Here is a 23407-nt window from a genome sequence, read left to right as displayed (position 1 = left end):
TAACCCCTATACGTTTTTCTTGTACACCAATTTTTATCCACAAGTAGTCTTTTAATTTTTAATCAGAATCGTTTTTAAGTAAATAACTAAACATATAAACTTATAAGTACAACCTTAAAATATAAGCAGATTTTTCTATAGTTGTTGACCCAAATGGCACTAACAGGGTCATAAAATTTTATAAGTGCACGAAAATAGTGTCTTGAGAAAATATTAATATTCCATCGTTCAACATTCATAATTGTCAATTGTTCAAATTTCATTTGACTTCAAATATGGTCTCAAAATGTACGACTTATCCCTATCCTTCAATAGATTTTAAATCCAAAGTGTTGGCCCCTTGTTCAATAGTAGTGTAGTGGAAGTGCGTTGGAAAACATGCCCTGTATAACTCTCAAACCATAGGCTTCTTCCAACACGTGTCGACAAAACTCTTCGTGGGTTGTTTTTTAACTTGCGCTTTTTAGTAGAACTTTTATTACACATGATGTGGCTTTCCTCAGATTTTATAAGTAAAAGCTCGACACAAACTTCACCGGGTGCTTTTTCGATTTCTGCAGCATTTTTAAGAAATTTAGTAAATATTACGGACACTAAATGTTTTCAGTTTCAAATAACAACTTAAATTCCGCCCTTAACCAGTAATACGCCTTCAATACTTAAATAACAGTTATCTTTTTTTGGCAGAAAATGAACGTATTGTTCCCTTTATATTTTTACTGCGATAATTTAATCATTTTTGAACAGAACTGCAAATAATCCTTTAATCGTATCAAAGTTAAACAAAAATATATGAAAGCCAAACTGGCTTCAGATCTCTATTGTGTTCGAACTTTAAACTTTAACATCCAGCTTGTTACTACAAAAAGGAGCATTAATCAAATAAAGTATCGTATATCATGCAGAATGCCTTTTTCGTTCGTCTAGACAAATATATTTAAGAGTCTGAACTTCCACTCAAGTAATTTAATTTTTTTCTCAGCGAATACTTTTTTTCCATTAACGGAAACTGTATTTTATTGTTAGACAGCTGGAAAAATAAGCGTTTGCTTAAAAAATAATGGAAAAACCATATCTTTTAAATAATAGAGACGTCTCCATTTTAATGTATTTTCGAACACGCCTGGATCAAAAACAGTAAAATAAAATACAACTTATTTTATTAACGGTTCTTTTACACAGCTTCCAAATTTATTTGAAGACCGAAATACAATAATTCATGTACCACACTACACCAAAAGGTCCAAATGTCATTGATAAGAATATCAATAAATTTTCACCAAAATATAATTAAAAACATTTTAGAGTTATTGCTATCATATACTAAATTCGGAATGTAAACTAGGATTAATTTGTTTACAAAACTGAGAGGTATAATACTGGCACAGTAAAATTTATCAATGATTGTTTTGCAAAATTAATTAGTCATTTAGCTGGTGCGGAAAATTAATCCAATTAAGTCACTGTTACTTTCGCCACCGCTTTGAGAAATAATTCCTTCATTATGCTTTGTTTGTGTTTGTTTTAAGTGTGCACATTTTAGCAAAGTGATTTGATTTGGAGTAAGTCACATTAATCTTCAGATCAAAGAGTAGGGGTTTGTGGCAATTTTAATAATTATCCGCACCTTTAATAATAAATTAAGTCTTAAACATAATGCGGTTTGGTGACAGGTCTAACTACAAAATATTTTCTGGCCCTGCCATAAGCAAATTAGAACAAGTTTTTTTTTCCTAAAATGAAAACGAAGTGTCTATTCCAGTCTAGTTGCGCCATTACATTTTCACATCAAGTAAAATTTTTCTATGTGTCGTTCTGAACATACGTAATAATAAGTATTATAATATTTTTCCTCATCCTGTGGAATATTAAAATAACTATTTAATTTTTACTAATGAGTAATAACTAACTGGAAAACTGGGAAACACACAGCCTATCAAAATTCGTTTTCGCCTGATTATTATGCAAATTTAGAAAAAGCGTGGGACCACATTCACCGCCTGGTAATGACAACATTAGACCAACAACACGTAGGTAAAAAATCCATCGATTTAACGTCGCTTCCACGTAAATTTACAATGACAATAAATCACCCTAACTATTGTTTTTAACTGCACATTTCCCTCTCCAATATTTGTAATGGAATTTATTAATAACGCGCCGCGGTTCATTTGTCCATAAATAACGCAGTAACATCATCAGGTGAATTTAGCAGTTGCGCCAAAACATAAATGGAACAACTAATCGGACCCATTGGCGTGTCTATTCGACCAATAGCTGCCGTTTCGATTTAATACATCGGTAGGTACATAATAGTGTTTTGTTTATAGTAAATGCGACATATCTGCAATTCACCAAGTTGTAAATGGAAATAATAATAGCCGCAGCAACATCAAAAAGGCTGCAATTTGCTGCGTGATATTTGTGGAGGTTTTTATTTCCTGATATGATGATATTTTTTTATTCAATCGTACATACGGGATGACTTTTTATTTGTCAACAAACTCATCAATGCATTATGATTATTTATAATAATATATGTCTTGTCGGCATTTTCCGGTCCTGTGGTAGATTTAAAAATAATAAGCTTTCTGGAGGAATTGGGCACCTACCACAATTTATCTATGACGACTCGCACTGAGTGCCTCTTCAGGACCATAGTGTCGCTCTACTATTAAAGACTTCCCGAATGTCGCCATTTTCACCCGCCATTTTTGTTCCAGATGCAGCCACCGACCGCCACGCCCCCGACTTTCACGCTGAAGGCATAAGCACGATGATACGCGACCCGCGCGCCTCCCCCACGACTCCCGCGTACCCCGGCTACCCCCCTCACTCCCCCTACTTGCGACGCGCCTCCCCGCCCGGAAGCCCCGCCCCCAAGAAGTGCTGCTTCGAGCACAAAGAGCCCGTCAGAGAGACCTTCTTCTGTTGCTGCTACACGTGCACTGGCGACAAGACCACCTCGATTTTGGCCACCCTGGGCGTCTGCTGCCTGGTCCTGGCCTACACCATCCTGGGGGCCTTCGTGTTCATGACCCTCGAGGGCGGCATGCAGCACGACACGGCGGTGGCGGCGTCGAAGAGCGACCCCAAGATCAACGACGCCGCCCCCACTACCGTGCGGGAACTGCGCTCGGAAACTGTAGACAGATTGTGGAGTATAACGGAAAATCTGAATATTTTGTACAGGGAGAACTGGACCAGGCTGGCAGCCGAAGAGGTGCTGCTGTTCCAGGAGGCGCTGTTCAAGACGCTGAGGAGCGGGGACGGGGGGGAGTACGGGGGCGGCACGGTGTTCTACGGCCAGCACGTGCACAAATGGAGCTTCAGTTCGTCGTTTCTGTACTCGTTAACGCTGATTACGACAATAGGTGAGTGTTTGGTGTTTTTCTTTTTTCCGGGGTGGTTGTAAACAACAGGTGTTTAGAAAAGCGGCGGTGGAGTAATTTTGTTTGTGGAATGCATGCGGCGCCAGCTGTAATTATTACTTTGATGCACTAACAATTCAATTTGTGATAATTTATTGGTGAGACACGTGTCGAGGTTGTTAGTTCTCGACAAACGAAGTTGGTGGAATGAGATTTACAAAATGTGACGTGATTATAAGGGGGCGGCTGTGGCGATATATAGGCAGGTTCACACAGGAAATGAATACCAAACGATTTAATATTGCAAACGGCTACATAGAACATATTTTGGATTAATCAAATGAAAATTTAATTTAACTCCTATCGGAAAAATTTACTTACGTCATATTAATTATTCTTCAAGGAAGCTCCATGTAGCTGTCAACTGCGGAGGTTAACTTCCAGTTGCCACGCCTCTTTAACGTCTATCCTCTACCCCAGGGTAGACGATCAAATTGGCACTTGATCTATGGAAGCGGTGGCCGGTGTATTTCTTTGCTTTTGGTAGCTTAAAAAAATATTTACACCTATACTTTCTTAAATGGTTTCATTGTTCACAAATAAATATAGTAGTAAAACGTTAAATAAACCAAATAGTCTGTTTGATAAATAATTCTGAGGGCAAATTGCGAAATTTGACAAAATTTTTACGACATACTCAAAATTTGTTAGTTTTTTGTCTCATGCAAAGTACGTAAGATAGATAGAAAGAGAAAAAGTTTTACATGGAGTATTTCCACCACTATGACAGGGTTTGAGTGTTTTAAAATAAGTTCCAGTTTAATAAGTAAGCAGTAGTATTTTGCACGATTATTTTATAAACAAATTACACACCGTTTTGACAATAAATTAGCATTTTTTATTTATACTCGAACAACTAAAGTAGGTATAATTCAGTTTACCTATATGGTACAAAATTTAACTTTCACAAATGTTTGCACAATTACTACTCGTCGATGGGGATTCTTATTTGGAGGAATCATTTTGTGTTGAGCCACGTATTGTATTAATTAAGGTAGCGTGGTGTATATTATCTAAAAGTAAATACGATCTTAAGGAACCAATAAAGCTATGACCTGTGATCTTGGTCATTTGTTGTTCACCTATTCTGACGCTCTGTTGATCTGGTTTGTTATTTTTAATTTACTGTCAATTCCAGTTTCTTTTGGACAATCTTGCATCCATTTAGCTATGGTATTTGGTCCCACCGAACAATTTTTGAACCATTTTCCAAATTGTTGCCAAGCAGAGTTTGGTGTTAAGAAAAGGCTATCAGTTTTGATATCATCTGATTGATGCTCTAACAACTTTTTGTATAATTTAGTGGGAAATATATATCCACATTTACCGTGCTTGGAGTTAACCATTTACTGTCTGATAATTTTTTGGAGCCACATTATGCTGTCTTGTCAAATACAGAATGGTATTCTAACATTTCTGCATGTCCACGTCTCCAGCCCAATTCGTAAGCAACAATGTATTTTTTTTCCCGCTGCTGGTAATGTAAATAACGCATACATGCTTAGTACAAATCATGTAAATGATCAATAACATTCGTTTATTAATTTCTTTTGACTACGGAATGTAAATAGTGTCATTTACATTCCTAGGAATATAATGACGGCGAATCAGAAATTTGGTATTTTATTCTCATTCTTAATACATTGTTACGATGTATGAGTGTTTAAAATCGGCGTGGGTAAAACTCAACAATTGATTTCTCAAATTTACACGGCTAACTATACAGCGATTATGTACAGAATAAATATTCCGACTGGAATGGATTTGACTAGACTCTACTTCTCTCATTGTCTGGACTTCACTGTCTGTTCCCTAGGGTGGTTTTCATTTAGAAAGCCACGCGGTCCTTCTCGAACAGTCACCATCACCGCTTCTAGGCTTATTCTGGAGCACCCATCGCGACTTGCGCTTCCAGGCTTTTCTTTAGCGAACGCCGTCCGGCCGCCGTCACCGACGACGACTCATTAGAATGTTTTTCTGGAATTAACTTTGCAATTACTTTTCACAATACTTTTACAACCGCTTCATTATATTTTGTTCCATTAATGTTGGATTCTCTCGTAAACTAATGAACTTAATGGCATCCTATCTCTCGGAGTGTGTTAATTACGTCCGGTATAATCGCTTTATATCCTCTCAGGATTATTCGAAAAGAGGAGTACCTCAAGGATCTAACCTGAGACCACTATTTTTTTGGTTCTTTATAGATGATCCGCTTATGAATCTCTTGGAAAACGTGATGGGTTTTGCTCATGATATTAAATTATATCACGCGATCTAAAATATTGTCTGTTCATTTCGTCTGCAGAAAAATTTAAATATGCTTAGCAGTTAGAATAGGGTTCCTAAACAAAATTTACATAATAATAAATGTGAAGAAAAAATGAACCTACTATCACAAACTATTTTACTGACGGTGTTTCACTGCAGAGGAAAGATATTAGGGATCTTGGTGTAATTTTGATACTTGGATTTATTTCTTTTTATTTCTCGTTTGTGCGCAACAAGTTTGATTATGCATCGGCCAGAATGACGTAAATGAAGTTACACAACTTTCTACATAATTAAGACATCACCGCAGCTAAAAATGTTTCCGGTCGTAATAATTAGTAACACTGGGGAATTTTTTCTAAAATGTAAAATGTTGCAAGTAAAAATCGTAAAAATAAGCTACGTTTAGTTGTTAAAAATTGAAAAACTTCAGCAAAATTATTTTTAGGTTTTATTCATCTCTAAAATCAACAGACTAACAGATTCATGGAGATTAATTAAACGAGTTTAATTTCAGAAAAAAGACAAATAAAGTAAACAATGCTTCGAAACCCCTAGAGGGTTTATTACATGAACAAAATCAGTAAGTTTCTCTCGATTTAGGTGTTGTTTTATGTTCGAATTTGGGGCCTAAGGCTACTCGGATCGACCATCAGATTGCACAGTATACTCTTTTTATTGTAGACAATGTAATGCGAGTTAATACTCTGCCGAATGGAACGGTTTTACTTTTTAAATTGTAAAAAAAAACATTTCCTTTGAAGAAAAAATTCTAGTATTTTAAAATCTTTTTCAAAAATTAAGAATTTCTTTCTCAAAATTTCGCGCAGCCTATTGCTGTACCTGTAAAACTGTGAAATATATTCGCTTTAGAACTGAACCTGAATAATTCATTATAATTTACGTTAAAAGAAAATTGTTTATAAGGCTGAAGATGATCAAATTGAAATAGCTTATTAGATCTGTGAGGTTTTTTCTCATATTAAAGCTCCCTTTAAATTATGAAATGCTGTGGAAAACGAGTGAAACTTAGAACGATTTAACCTTCTACGACATTTGCAAGGGCGTCGTGGAAAGCTCGTTGCTACTAAACTTTGTACGGACGATGGATTTTTTTATTGAACTGATTGGCTTCATGTCAACAATTCCACTAAAAACACAACAATTTGGGGTGGAAAATGGAATTTAAGGATTAGTATCGTACAAAATCATCGAAGCACTCCCTCCAGTGGCCCTGAAAGTTAAAAAGGTTTCAACGTTATAGGTTTCACTGTGGTTCTGGGGCGGTTTGTATTGTAAAGATCAACACTGAAACGAATGGCATAAACTGTAAACCGAACTTGTTGCATGGGATTTTGAAGCTAAATAGATTGATCCTAGAATTGTACATTGAATAAACTGTACATTTTCTCTAAAGTTATAAGTATGACGGCTTCCGATTTAACACTAGTTTTCATATTTTTTAACCTTAAAGATCCAGACGTAGAAATTAATACGAAAAAAATAAGCTACATTTTTTTTACATTGTTGGCAGTTGTTTAGGAGTCCAGAATTTACAGTAAGTTGGTTTGAATAATTTCAACTATTATGCTTTCATCGCTGACAGGAACAACATGACACTCAGTAAGCTTGCTTAGAGAACACCGTTTTCCACTATACGAGTCGAAAAAAGCATTCCATTTATTCTTGCCGGAAACACTGGAAATTCTAAATAAATGTTTCCATCTAATTTAGTTTCAGCTAGTTTGCAAGGACACGATTTCTCTGCACCGAATTGTAAACTCGGTGAAAATCGAAAAGATTGGACTCACTTGAACTTCGCTGCAAATGAATTTAAATTTTAAGTTTGCAGTTTATTGCACTCTAAAACAACCTAGTTCTTTCCAGAACAAGTTATTTCGGTCCAGAAGACAGTAAAGCGTTTTATTAGTAATTTTTTTCTAAGAGCGTTATATGTTCTATGATTTATGAATCTCAATACCGATTTCTACACTGTACACGGTTTATGTCTAATTAAAAAAAAAATGTGTAAAGTTATAAAAAACAATACACCTTCTTCGTAAAATAAAAAAATTAATTTGGTGGATTTTACTTATTTTTATCACGACCCTTTCAAGTTAGAATAAAGATATGAATCCTTAAAGTACAAGTAAACAAGCATGCCATGCAGTGGCGTAAAAAACACATCCGCAGCCCCTTCGTCACTGAGGGTGTAGTCCGCACAAGCACCGACACAGTGAAATATATTTAACGCGGATAACCATATACAGAGTGTTAATAAATGATTTATATCTAGCGGCCTGTGAACCGGATTTGTCAAAAAAATATGCCGCTCTCCACAAACTTTTACCGGATATTTGTATTGGAACGTCATCAGTATCATTTTAAATTTGAATGTGTTGTTCTGGTAAGTGGTAAATAAACTAAAATGTGGTCTACCAAACCGTGTTTCACATTTTTTGGAACATTAAAAGGATTGGGAAGTGAGCGATAAATCACAATAACAATAAGTGTTCAAAACTGCCTCTATTTTGTTACATACATAAATGTACACTACGCTTCATATTTTCAAAAATATCCTCAAAAGTTTGTTGTGCTATTTGATTGCATTTTGCTGTTATTTGCTGGGTTAGTTCTTCCAACTTATTATTTTTTTAATAAAATTAAAATTTGCTGCGCTGTACGCGCTATAGCGTTATCTTGCTGAAGAAAATCCTATCAGTACATGCTTAACTTTAGTTCTTTATATAAACGACGCAACACTGTATTTTCAAATTTTCGAGAAAATGTAGTAAATCGTTCCTGATTTGTGACCTATAAGTCAATCGAACCAGCGACCTTTTCGTTGGTAATTCACTATTTTTAAGACGGTCCAATACTTTCGAATAGTCTCTATCTAATAGAATAGAAATCGAGACAAACGATAGCCGAACAGACGAAAACTGTAGACTTGTAAGAACAAGTCGAAAGATCGTACTGCAGAAATCATTAAACGTCGAGAAAACATGAAAGTAGCCAGACTCCCAATGGATTACACTTCCTTAACTTACGCTCAGGAAGTAACAAAGCACTTTATTTAGTATTTCTACCTGAACTAGATTTCAGAAATGTCGTCTTTTAAAGCTTCTGCTGTGGTAGCATGTGAATGAGAGTATCGTCTGGCTGCGGGAGAAAGAAAATTTACACTTTTTTACGTTGTTTCAGTGTCCGAAATTAAGCGTTGCAGCTAAAATTGTCATAAAAATAGTCTACTAAGTTTCTGTAGCTTGAAAACTAACTTTGCCATGGCATTAGTGTTGGAACTTTTCAGGAAATTCGTTTTGATCATGTTCCGCAAGTGACACTTGGTTCGTGAAATTTCCTAAACTTATCATATTCTACTTTAATAAAGTTCAAAAACCTTGGACTTGGAAGGTAAAAATCAAGGCGAATTCATAAAACACAAATATAAAAATATGTTAATTTATGAAATTTAAATTACACTTTTTGCTATGTGAAATTTTGAATTGAGATTATCATGTTGTTGGCAAGGGATGGTGAAACAATTTTCGGTTAACGTTTTATCAACACGACGTTCCTAAAATACATAAAATTTGATGATAATGGGTCCAGAGTTTCGAATAGTATCTGTTTGACAAATAATTAATATCAATGATCAAGAACATAACGGGGTGGGTGGGTGGAGCCACTGTGATTTTTTTTAGCGTAGGTTCGACCACGTGACAATAAAATTTTATCTCCATCTCATAGTAAATAAAATAAACCAATGAAATTCAAAAGTGATGTTGGGTGGGGTGAGTTTTACTTATTTTATTTAGAATCCAATATTTAACAATGTAAAATCTGCTTTTTGTCCAATAAAATGAGTGCCAAGAAGAAAATAGGGTGGGTGGGCGGGGTCATTCCGAAGTTTTTTTTAAGTGTAGATTCGACCACTTGATAAAATAAAATTCAATCTTTATCGCACAGTAAATAAAATAAGCCAATGAAGTTCAAAAGAGGAGGTGGGTGGGGCAAATTTTACCTCGAACGTATAACTTATAAGTGGGACAAACTATATAACTGACAATAACAGTGGGTTGTATCAGACGATGCCAAAAACATTTTTCTATTAATGTACAAAAATAGTGATATCATCTTAACATGCATTTTGAGATTATATATGATTTAATTCGTGAAATGGGATCCCTAAAGTCAGCTCCATAAAGACAGTATCTAAAGCACCATCTGGTGGAAAATATATCAAATAACTCTACATAGAACAAAACAATGATAATAATTTTTTTGCGGGATGAGATTGGTGAGTACCTCTTACCGAAAAATCAATCAAATACGTTCATAATGACATATATTTCCAAGCAGTGCGTTTTATGTTTATTGGGCTATAAACGCGTAATATCTATTACCAAAAAGCTTTTTTATAGAGGAACAGATTTAGGGGAAACATTGAAGTGTACCAGCTAAGGATACAGAAAACACTTTTTACGACACTTCTACTCCAATTTCGTTCAATTTTTTCAGACCGAATGCAAAACTATACCATAAAGTTGAACAAATGTAAAAATCTACGCGCTTTAGGGCTTTTAAGATAGTGTGAAATATTTTCGCTGCTTAGGCGACTGAGCGTATTTTCGTTTGGATATTATTAAATCTCTATTTGAAAAGTTCCATTATTCCGGGGCACGTTTTTCGCAGAAAAGCGCAAAATCTCTAGTTCTGCGACAATTTGTTAGCTTTTCCTTTTTAATTAAACAACGTAATCGTCTGGCAAACGAAATTCTAACTAGAACCGACTTTACCCCGTCCGGGATGGAAGTAATCATCGACTAAAACATAGCGTGTCCCATATTTCCGGCTTTCCGGACGAAATGAAACGCTTTAAATTTTAATCCCGTACTTTGTCTCTTGACTCGCCCGGATTAAATATGACCGTGTTGAACTAAATAACTAGGATACTGCCGCGATTTTCTCTAAGCGATACGGCACGTGTCTAGGATAGGTAACGACGAACACGACGCCAATTAGGTTTTTCAATCCCCGTTTTCGAGGAAACTGTTTACGAAGCACTTGACCGAAATTTATTTACTCGCAATTATAAAATATGTTGAGTGGGCGATAAAAGTTAGATGCGGATTTCGGGTCGGCGACTGTATTTCTTCCGAAAAATATCTCTAGATAAATTTGTTGATTAAGCCACGTCCCAGTTAGTAATGTTACTTCACAGTCACAATGCGGTAATAAAAATTTTACTGCAGACCCGGCGCCTCCGCCATTTTTGTATTACGTTTTATGTAAGTCTGTACATATGGTAATCCAATGTTCGCGTTCACAAAAAACCCTTCCACCTCTTTGATGGAAATTTTAATCTTCTTTCGGTGCAGAACTCAAAAGCGCTTTCTTTTCATCTTTTAATTATCAAATGATGTCGAATTTCGGTTCGTCTGACCCGATTGAAAAAGAAAAAACCCTTTTAAGTCTTATTTAGACAAACAACTAAACCGCTTAACTGTCCACAAAAAAATCCCGAAGGGACGGAGAATCCGATTTAATTGTGTTGCTCGATTACGGTTCATAGGACTCAAAAAAAGAGAAGTAGAAAATTTACAACGGATTCACTCGTGTGTGGGTCTTTTGTTTGTTTCATTTTTAGTTGGCACAGCAGAGGATGCAGAGCGAGCCGTTCGTTTACTGCAGCTGCATGAAGAAATATTTATTTTGTGCAATTACACGGTTTACACAAGTTGGTTGGCTCACAATAGGGTCCTGACCACTTGTGTGTTTTTGTGATGTGTAGGGCGTTCTAGGGTAAATGCACATACGACGCATATGCAGTGAGTGAATAAAGTGGCAATTTTTGTAGAGAAAATTTACAACTTTTCCGTAAAAGGCAGGGACAGAGATGTCTTTAAAGTCTATAAATGGAGCGAACAACAAGTTTGCATTAAAAAGATAAATAATTAAGGACTCCTCCGAGTTACCTTAGGCACCAAACCTATTATGCAATCAGTAATCACTAGTAAAACTATAGTAGTAGAGAACTTTCAAATAACTTGCTAACTTGATCCTTTGGCCTATCTAGCCCTATGGGTGTAAGGCCATGAGGGGGAAGATTATTATTATTATTATTATTATCATTGATTACAGTATCCAACGGGTAATAACATTTACAGGACAAGGGGGACAAGCAAATTCAACAAGCAATCAGAACTGAGAGTTATTAAGATATCGTCTTATGTCATTAATCGTGCAATTAAATATGTCTATGTCATTCTTCTCTAGGCTTGTACAGTTAGATAGCATTTGCATTAAAGGAGAAGCAACAGCACTGAGAGTACGGACTGCAGGAAGATAAAAAGTGTTTTTATTCCGAGCATTTGCTCTGTTGATCTTAAAGTTTAAATTGAAGACTATAGCCGGACATTCATGTACACCTTGAAGAATTTTAAAAAGAAGTATCAAGGAATGTTCACTACGCCTGGTCAACAAGGAAGACATTTGAAATCTAGCAAACACCGATTGCTGAGAAAAACCTCTGGGTGGATAAGTACCATCCAAAATATAAACCATCGTTTTCAAAAATCTTCTTTGAATTCTCTCAAGAGAAGCAATATGAATATTATATATAGGAGACCATATGATAGAAGCGTATTCCATTCGCGACCTACAGTAGCTGAGATATAAAGTTTTTAATGTTTCAATCACCAAACTCACGGCCATTGCGTATAACAAAACCTAAGGATTTATAAACTGCATCTGAAATAAACTGAATATGATGTGAAAATGAAAGTTTCGAGTCAAAAGCTACACCGAGGTCACATATCACTTCTGGTCTAGTACCATCAATATTGTAATTAAACAATAGTTTTTTTTGTAAATGTCATAACATAACATTTACATTTGTTAAGTTTTAAATTATTGTTTTCAGACCACTGATAAATTCTGTCTAGACATTTTTAGTTTTTTTATGGCATTATACACACATTCCTGGCTGACTCGTTTATAACTTAGCTCATTTTTATTCAAACTTGAACAGCCAAGGTGACTAGAAGAATTATGTTTTATAAATGATTGAGTAAAGTGCTCTGTGAAGCTATCAACAATATCGCCCGGATCGGATATATTTCTCTCATTATGAGTCATATTAGATGGAATGCAGTTAGAATTTCTTTTTTAATTTATAAATGACCAGAACTTCTTAGGATCCGATTTTACATAATTATTCATTTGCTGTAAATAAATATTGTATGCTTCACGTATTTTGGACTTCAACTGAGCTCTGATGGTTTTAAATATTAAATAATCATTTTGCGATTTAAATTTGTTGTATATATTTTGCCAGCCCTTGTTTTTATATTTCAAATCCTTAATGACATCACTTTTGAACCAAATGGGGTAATTACCACTAGGATTTTTTTTCTTTGGTACGTGTTTCTGAAAAGTTTGATCCAATATAAGGTAGAGATGGGAAAGTGCATCATCAACGTTGGAGTAGCCATTAAGAAAAGACCAATTTACTGATAGTAGTGCTTCATAAAGCGAAATAAAGTGTTTTTTTGAAGTTATAATCTGAATGAAATGAGGTGGTAAATTTCTTAATACGAGATTTTGACAAAAACAAATCAATTTGTAAAGCAGGGTGGTGTTCATCTTCTCTTATGAATGGATCATTTGATTTTGAGACAGTACATTGAATTTCGTTGTTAATTAAAACTGGATCTAAAAGTCTATTATTGCCATTTAATATATTATTGTATTGCTTTAAGTCAAAGAAGGATATAAAACTGTTGATGCATCTATACGAACTAGAAGATGGCGTTACATTTAACGTTGATAAGACAAAATCAGCACAGTTAAAGTCACCGACAATAAATAACTGAGATCCATATAGACAAGACATGGACATTAAAAGATCGAAAAAAAATATGTAATCATTGCTATCACATACAAGTAGCATGTAGACGACTAGAACATAGATATCACAGAAGTTTAAACATATTTTCACTTAAAAAAATCAGAGGTAAAATATCACAGATAGAGTCACAAATGGAATTTTCACAGAAATTAACAGGAATGGTACGATTAATGGCTAATAAGACTCTCCCACCTTTGGTATAATTACACGATTTATAATTGCGATCTTTCCGAAAAACCATTATTTAACCAAGTTTCGGAGAGAGCAATTAAACTAATATGAGATGCAGATCTCGAAGATAAATAAAAGTTACGTGTTTTTGTACATAGACCTCTAACATTTTGATAATAACATAATAAGGTCGATGAATCACGCAAAACAGTAGATGAACATTCACTCATTCGTTCGTGACAGGTAGAATTTACATTTGAAATATCCAGTACTGATTGCTGTGATTGCTATTTGGCACCCAATACCCTGGATTTAAAGTTCTCCAATTGTTTTTTGTAAACTACACAGTTGTTATAATCATAGCTGGCATGATTAGAATTAACCTCAGGGTTACTTTTTTTAAGATTATCACAATGTACACACTTTAGAAAATCAGCTGTACATTCCTTTAAAAGATGATTACCAGAACATTTGGGACATGTGGGATTTGTCTGACTACATTGATGCGAAGTATGGTTAAAACCTGCACATTTATAACAGCGACGGATATCAACAGCGTCCCACACCTTGCAGTAATCATAACCAACTAATACTTTACCAGCTTCAATGAGTTTGTGATACGTTAATTTATCAACTTCTATTATAACTTGCTTTAGTTTATTATTATTACGCAGAGGCTTACACTGTTTTAACAAACATATAGAGTTACCACCAAACAAATTTTTATTACTACATACAAGGTAATCTACAATCGATTCTTCTTAAATATCATTATCAATACCCGAAACTCTTACTAAGGTTAAGAGTTGGTAATGTTTTTACACTGTAGTCCACTAGGTTTTCAGAAATTAATTTTTTAATTTTTTTAGTTTCATCATTTGAATTACAACTTATAATGAGGCTTCCATTTCTACCTGTTTTCACCGCAGCTATATCGAGTTTAGATTTCACCGGATCAACTTTATTTATTAAATCGTTTTTTGTGATGGACACTGATTGTTTGTCGTTTTTTGATTGAAGAATAACAGAAGATTTTTTACTAACAGCATTAGAGTAAGAGGGCTTACTAGTTTGTTGTTCAACATTTGCAGTATTTGGTGATTCTTTAAGTACATCTAATTTTGATGTACCTTCAAATACAAGACAAGAATCACAGATAAAACGAAAATTTTCATTCTTACCCAAAATTTTTAGTTCAGCATCTTCAATTTTCAGACATTTGTTATGAACTTTATTGCCACAGGTGAAGCATTTTTGGCACTTATCAAAAATTTTTATATTAACATCACAAGTTTTACACACCGGCATTCTAGCTCACAAAAACTTATCTAAAGATAACCGCTTAGGTACACCTGTACCAAGCGTAGAGAAATTGCAAGAATTGCAATTGAAGTCAGTAAACGAAAACCAAAGTGATGGTCATTTTCCGTTGCTTTTATCAGTTCTTCTGATCATGTTCTTCATGGTTGGCCGATCGTTCTTTTTGAAATATACATCATATACCAAATTTTGTCTTCTTGGACGATTTTGTATCACCCTTTCTCGTAATTCTTACTTAATACTTTCCCCACTATGCTGGTTAACGCTATTCCCCTGTCGGTGTAACAAGGTTAGCTATGTATTTTTTTAATGTAGGTCTTGTTATCTTGTTTGCCATTGTTTGAGTGTTATTATAGTTCTTGTGTAGCAATTTCTGGTGGTGTTTTTATGATATCAGCCCTTACTATGTTCTCTCCTAGAACTTTTCTGCTTTTCAGTTTACTTACTGCTTCCCTTATACAGGATTTCTATAAACGATTATAGGGTCGAATCAGGGCATGGAAGCGTACCGCCTATCACTTTATATAGACTTTAATAAGTGTCCAAAGATTAATAACAAATAAGACACGTATCTATAATACAAGTTGCCTAAATGATTCATATCTTATTAAAAAATAAAACTATTTCATTACAATAGAAAGAAACAAATTTATTGTCGTCAACCATCACAGTAAATGTTGAAAATATTCACCATTTTGTTCACTCTCTTTTTAATTTCAAATATGTTTTGTAACATCCTTCCGTCAATGCTTTGAAGCCATTGTTCAATTTCATGTTGCAACAGGAACTCCTGATTGCTCAAACATTGTTGTACTTTTAAACTTGTGATTTAAGAACCCGCCTTTATTTTTTACCCTAACCACTGATATTTTTAAATTTTATATTAGAAATGTGTACGAACTTATTTATTAGGCAGATAATCTCCGAAACTTCTGGAACTATTGTTGTCAAATTTTATGTGTATTTTAAGAATATTGTTTAAATGGTAAACCTCTAATCAAAATGTATCTAATTACCTTCACCAACAAAGTGGTGATGTCCACTCTAAATTTTGTGCATTAAACATTATTTAAAGTTTCTAAAATATAATACCCCTACACTTGTGGTTCCGCAGTGAGGTCTGTGCGCGTGAGTTGGAATTCCATCCTCATTAACATTTTTTTCTAAGATATTGAATTTGTATGAACGTTTGGTTCAGATGTGAGAGAAGATTGTTTTTCTTTTTATGGTAATCGTCCTTACGTTTCTACTACAAGTCAGGTTGGGCGAGTGGTATAAGGCGCCAGACTTAAGTTCTGGTTTGGAAAACGAGCGTAGGTTCGAATCCTGCACCTAGCATTATATTTGACTTTTTTTCTTCAAAATCTATATTCTAATACCTAAACCGAATTACCAAGATTCAAAATCCCTAAAGCGCCATCTGCTGTCAAAGCACGCGTCTACAACTAAGGTTCCAAAACTAAAGTAAAGCGCAATACAATAGGTCCAGGTATTCGACAAATTGAGTCAATATGGCAGCTTGACGTACGTTGAACGTTTAATGCTTTGGATTCATTTTTGTGTTTGGAGGTTATGTCCAGTTTATGGAAAAAGGTTTCCGATTATTTAGAATCCCGGTTGATAAAGAAAGGCGGCGAATTTGGTTGGATTTTATTAGAAGGCCAGATTTAAACTTGGACGTCCCTAATTGTAATTTTATTATACAAAAAATTATTGCATTATTTGTTAACTGCAGAGTGCATTTTTATCTAAAGGAAAAGTGGACGCAAGCCAAAAATAAAGATTTCGAAGGTAGACGTAGTATTGCCATGAAAAACTTGCTTGGGAAAATAAAATAATTTTTATTATTATAAAAAAATTGTAAGTACAAAAAAAAACACTGCAAAATTTTCAATAAACAAAAATCACTGAATATTGTTATAATTATTTCCACCTTTTGATTGTCTACTTTTATTAACAGAAACAGTGAGTCTTGATTTAGATTCTTGGAAAAAAAAATCAAAATTGTATAACAAGATTTTGCAATTTAAGTTTGAAACTGCAAAGTCGAATACTCGACAATCTTGCAAACGTTTTAATCTTATCGGTAACATGGTGAATCGTTAATGAAAATTTATTCGTTTATCGCCTCCCAAAAAATTGGTAACGTCATCTCAAAGTTCGGCAAGCGGGTCCGTGGACTAGGTGATGAAGCACCAGCTTTGCGTATGAAAGACCCGCGTTTGAACTCGATCTCCGGGATACCCATTTTTTTATTAATGAAATCAAGAAGAGTTCACCCAATTTTCTTGAAAATATAGGAATACAGTAATGTCGCGCCTGCCTATATTGAATAATAATAAAATGATAATTATCAAAGTAATAGCTTCTCACCCAAAATAATATTCGGACCGTTAAATAGTTAGTCCTTTGTGTATTGAGGAGACAAAATTAATCATATTTTCCTTTAACACCAATGTATACTTTGATCTGTCGCTGATAATGCTGGTTATCTGTAGGTGCTTAATAGTTGAATTCTTGCGAAATATAAAGATAAGCAGTCGAAGTTAAGCATGTACTGAGAATGCATTTTTTCCGCCGGTTATCTATTTTAAATATATTTCATGTTGTCCGCTCTAATGGGGACGCAAAATTAAATTTTGATTTGTTCGAGCGTACTTACAAGGTGAGGGAAATTCTGTCGAAATAACCTTCGACCAATTTTAATAGTGATATAGTGGTTTCTAACTTTTACTGTTTACTTAATTTAAAATTCATAAAATAATAACAAGAGGAAAATGTACAGCAACCTATAACTGGTCTGATCCAGGAAATCTTGACCATGTTGCCAAACAATAATTTTCAATCTGAAAAGTACACGAAAGCTACAATCTGTTTGGTAAACGTACTGTTCACCTTAAATTCACTAAAAAGAAAAGGTAATCTGATTCTGAAATGCGTGTGATGTTCGAACGAAAAATACAACTTTTTGACTTCCGACGTTAATTTAGACTGTATTCACCGTTTTAAGGTCTAATTTAGCCATTAATTTTTTATTTATTCACCCAACCCCGTAGATCAACGGTGGCGCCATCTGGTAAGTTCAACCTTTCTCTTAAAAGTCGTACGAATTATTAACTCCTGTCCTCGTTTTCACGTATGAAGTGTAGTCGTTAGTACGTAACAATATTTTTTTAAAGTAGTTGTAACAATGAAGGCGTTCTAATGTTCTACAAACACTTATCATGGAAGCGAGTTTACGCTGAAGCACTCCTCCCACACTTCATCCTTTTTGCCCTGTCCCATCTTCCCACCTCATTCGAAAAAAATTCGCCGGAAAACTGCCGTTAATTAACCTAAATTACTCAAATTTCATTTCGAGCTACGTGCCGACGACACCTTCCGCCGCAGAATAACCGCCTCTTCGACCTCATCCAAAAATGAATACATTCGTAAGCCGCCCTCCTCTCAAACGTTCATCAACCGGGAGACGAAGACATGGACGCAATGTCGCAGCGATTTAATTTTAAACTTTTAGTCAAAATTCGGGAGACCGACCGTCGTAAAAAATCCCGACTTTTCAGCACGCACTTTGCTGTCTTTCCCTTTCGGATGGAAAGAGGGCGCCTTGCCATTTCGCCGGTCTTAAAAACCCCATTACTGCACCAACTTCTAATCGCACACCGAATTATTCTGAGTACAGTTGCTGAAACAGTAATGAAACTTTAACGAGTGCTGCCATTTCAAAACGCCACTTCATAAATCCGTTATGAACGGACGAGAAAGGAAGTTAATTAGCATCTAGACGAGGGGGAGAGAAAGGGAGACGATGTAGGGATGGTTACGTATGATTTTTACTTTTCGAGCGGTAACTAAGGGAGATATTGCGGCGAAGTGATTCCAAGAAAAGTCGTAAAATACGGGAGTATAAGTACTGGCTTCCGTGGGGCTGTTCGTCGTGTAGCTGTATATATCGGTAATTTATTAGAGACTGTTGAACCGAGTACCTTAAAATTTTATCTACGTTTCTACCAACATTTAGACAAGTAAGAAATACGAATTCAAGCCCTCGGTATACTTCAAAAATTTTTCTAATTAGTTACTTAATCCTAAAGTCATTTGAACCGGTGAGTGTAACATTCAGGAATTCAGATTCGGTTTTTTTTTCCATTCACGTCTAATTACTAGTACCATTCTTTTTCATTTTGTATTTCTTCCTTGGGTTGAGCCTCTTGTTTCCTTCTTTTATCGTCACACGATAATGAGCTGCAAGCTGAAGAACAAATTTTGGAGCGCCTCGAAAAAGACCCGACATCAGCACATGAGTGGTCCGAGGATCGATTGTATTGTCACACAGTTTTGTCGTTTTCTATTAGAACAATCATCTACCTTTCCATTGTTTTATCGCTATTCGTAATATTATTTCCATTTCCTCCTTTGATATATTTGACGTGAGTTATTTCTTCTTTCGTATAATTAGCGACAAAACCCGGGGGTCGAGGGTTACAAGAAACAGAGAAACTTTTAGCACACAAAAAAAATGTAATTCCGATCAAGATCGTTCTTTGTCTCCCTGGCGGTGGCTCCTCATTTGACGGGGCTGCTCTGAGTCCTGGGGAGGCGCCGACGCTGAGACGGAAATCGGAGGGTGAGGGTACGCCGAAGACGGTACGCGGCGGCGGTAACACGACGGCTGGCGCTGATTGGTTCTTATCGATGTTCGGCTTATCAAGTGCGCGTATACTAAAAAAAGAAACGGTGGCGGTTATAACACTACGTTCTCTGAGTAGCGAACTGTAGGACCGGATCACCTGGGACACTTACTAGTCGGTACAGTGGTCGCTGACGGCTGCAGGAACTCTCCCTCCTCTCCCTTTGCCCTTCCAAAACTCTTTCTTCTTTACGACGGTCCAGTACTGAGTGCTAGTCTCCCAGGTGTTGTGTCGGCATGGCGCGGTTGTCACGAAACAACCCTTGTCCCGGGTACCCTTATCACGGTTTTCGACCTGCCACAAATTTATTTTTATTTGCTATGAAATTTACTTCTTATTGCAGAAGAAACAAATGAGCAAACGGGTGGGTGGGCGGGGCTAGATTAGCTTTTTCTGTAGAGACTTATTCCTCTACTATGAGTTACACCTTTCATTCAGAGCCGGTAAGATTAATCACTAAAATGGAGGCGGGGTGGGTGGGCGGTGTTAATTACTTGTTTTTCTTTAGAGTGGGAATGGGCTGGGAACTAAAGTTTAAAAGTCTAAAAAAAAGCTCAGTTCGTAACATTTTCTGTTGTACTATTTGCTATAAGATTTATTTCTTATTTCAGAAGAAAAAAATTGAGAGAACGGGTGGGTGGGCGGGGCTAAGCTTAACTTTTTCCCATAGAATCTTTTATAAGCAAGCAATGGCCCCGCCCACCCATCCCCTTTCACTCCAGTGATTACTCTTAATATTGTTAATCCATTTACCAAAATCAATGTTAACTCAAGAAGTACTAGCCCCGCCCACCCGCCCTCTATTTTCTTAGAGGGTCTGTTGTTTGCCATAATCAGTCTTAACTTAGCAAGTAATAGCCCCGCCCACACACACTGTTCTTATTCGAACGACTATTATCTGTCTTCAATTGAGATCCACCTTTCATCCGGATTAGACAAGTATGAATAATTGAAATAGAGGCGGGGTGGGTGGGCGGGGTGAATTATATGTTTTTTGTGAAGTAACAATGGGAACTAATAGAACGTAGGCTGTTAAAAAAAGCGTGAATCATATTTTTTTTATTAGTTTTAATCTAGTCCATTATTCATTACATTGTTTTTTATGCATGTCCACGTGTCCCGAAAAACATAAAAAACAGTATTTTTTAGTTATAATACTTATTTGCTGTAACATTTATTTTTCATTTCTGAAGAAAAAATTGAGAGAACGGGTGTGTGGGCGGGGCCAAGTTAAATTTTTTCCTATACAATCTTTTATAAGCAACCACTAGCCCCGCCCACCCACCCCGTCTTCATTCCAGTGATTACTCCTAATATTGTTCAGTCATTTACCAAAAAAATGAGAGAAAGGGTGGGTGGGTGGGGTTTAAGCCAAATTTTTTCCTATTGAATCTTTTGTAAGCAAGCAGAAAATTATTTTTTAATAACAAAATTGATCAAATATAGCTACGAAAAGTTGGTTATTTAATCATTATTAATTATGATTTGTCTGTATTCTTTTAAAAAAGGGTCATCATCTCGTTTTCTTAATAACTACTTAACAAAGCTAAAAATTCCATATAAAATTCAAAACCTACACAATTGTTAGTTTCCCCTTACGGGGAGCCGCAGTGGCGGCTCGTCAGGGGGGGCCAGTTAGGCCAGGCCGAGTCTGTCACCGAACTTGTCAATTTGCGATATTCATTTTTATTTTAAACGCAAGAATATAATTTAAAGCTATTTTGAAATCACCTGATTTTACTGTTGTTATTATTTTTTTAATTACAAAAAGCGTTATCTAATTTATTCACTTTCGTTCGGAAGCACAAATCGTGCCGGGAAGTTTAAATATTTTTACTGCGAGGAGCAGCAGCTGAGGCCGGCCGACTACAAGAATAAACGTCGAATAATGTCATATCTGCTATCGCTCTCTGTTTAGCAGAATTAAAGAGAAATAGCTATAAAGACTGATACGTGGCTGAAACACTCTGGTTAACGCGCCTGCAGCAGTGATTGGTCAAATATCTGGTAAAATCGGCCGGCCGTTCGGCAGTACATCAAGTTGTTATAGCGCTATCACCTTCTGTTTGTATAAGTTAGAATGCAATAGCGACGAAACCGTACAATATTCCGTTTCATCACTGCACTTCTGCCGTGCACTTTTCCATGCGGTTCCCCACTACCAGCACCGGCCGGCCGCTATCTGTATATTGTGAATTTCTGCAGTCTTCACGTGGATGAAATTGGTTTAGGTTTGTTTCTAATTTCAGTAACAATGACAACAGTTAGTAAGAGAATTAGTAACTGATTTAAATTTTGATACTGTTACACATCTATTAAATAATGACTTTCGCCTTTTAACGTACGATGATCAATTCCTTGGATATAAAAGAAATGGGCCGTTCGGAGCCGCGCATGCAACATTTAATCGAAGCACGGAGCAATAATAACGTCAGCTCCGGTGCAATAGCATATTAATAATTAATACAGCATGGTATGAAAATTATGAATGGCTGACGGGGAGCAAGTCAAAAAACAAACTATTTTGTTGGTACTGTTTAATTTTTGGATATGATGTTGCCAATAAATTCAAAAAAACTTCAGAAAAAGAGTTTTGCCTTTGGTCCTCTGGTACGATTGACATATTGAGTTATCGTGCTCTTTTGCCATCTTCCTAATTTCTCAACCCTGCTCCTGATGATGCTACTTACGAAAATGTAGAAGCCTCCGAAATTATTTCTGTCTTTAATTTTAATCATATACCATCTACATCAGCATATGTTGAACGCAGTTTTTCAGCTTTAAAGCGAATTACAAATTTTACTAGAAACTCCATTAGTCAAAATCGATTATCCAAATTATTCGTTTTAGCAATAGAAAAAGAAGTGCTTACAAACTTAACGGAAGATCAAAAGTTCTATAATCAAGTAATTGACCACTTTGCCAATACAAAACAAAGACGCATGGAATTGGTTATAAAAATTTCTAATTTACTTTTTTAATTTTGTTTTTTACTAATAAATAGTTGTTGACGTTTCATGTTATATTTTTTGTTAGAATGTGTTATTTTATAACTTGAATGTTATTTTCATTTTTATTTGAGTTTATTGTCGTTATTTTATTATTATAGATGGCTTATAATGTATAAGTATATGCTTTACTTTATACCTATTTGAAGAATATTTTTTATTTTGTTTTACCAAGTTGTTAGGACTATATGAATTAACACCATACATGTAGCAAATTATAGATAATGACTAACTTGAGGTCCCTGGTTCTTGTATTCTATGTCTTAAAACTTTGGGTTACTCACTGCTGGCCGACCCAACCAAAATAGTCACTAGCCGCCACTGGGGAGCCGACATTTTCCGCAGCCGTTTTAAAAAATCTATTTCTTCTGGTTCAAAGAAACTCTGTATTAAAATTACTTCTTCTATTTCAACAACATCACAATGAAGGCTTCCAATACACTCGTTGTATTTTCTGCTGTACCGCAAGGTAGACCTTTTGGCTCCATCTTTTTTTCACTTTCTATATATTATCCTATATAATTATTTATTATTTGCCCATGATGTTAAAGTATCGTTTTATTAAAACTCTTACTGATACTAACTTGTTTTGAAAAAAATTTA

At 35.5% G+C, this 23407-nt stretch overlaps 1 protein-coding gene across 1 annotated transcript in view; it reads left to right on the top strand.

Moving 5' to 3' along the window:
• Positions 1–23407, top strand: part of LOC135142395 (TWiK family of potassium channels protein 7-like) — a 555364-nt gene that overhangs the window by 295295 nt on the left and 236662 nt on the right. Inside the window, exon 2 of the mRNA XM_064074109.1 lies at positions 2724–3374. Coding sequence (XP_063930179.1) covers positions 2777–3374 — 598 coding nt within the window. The 5' untranslated portion in view covers positions 2724–2776. The remainder of the gene's footprint in view (positions 1–2723; positions 3375–23407) is intronic.

This window comes from Zophobas morio, unplaced genomic scaffold (assembly GCF_036711695.1).
Source record: "Zophobas morio isolate AGI-343-1 ecotype UQ-CSIRO unplaced genomic scaffold, CSIRO_AGI_Zmor_V1 ptg000046l, whole genome shotgun sequence".
NCBI lineage: Eukaryota > Metazoa > Arthropoda > Insecta > Coleoptera > Tenebrionidae > Zophobas > Zophobas morio.
The sequence above is the reverse complement of the archived record's forward strand: the minus strand, read 5'-3'. Positions and strand labels throughout refer to the sequence as shown.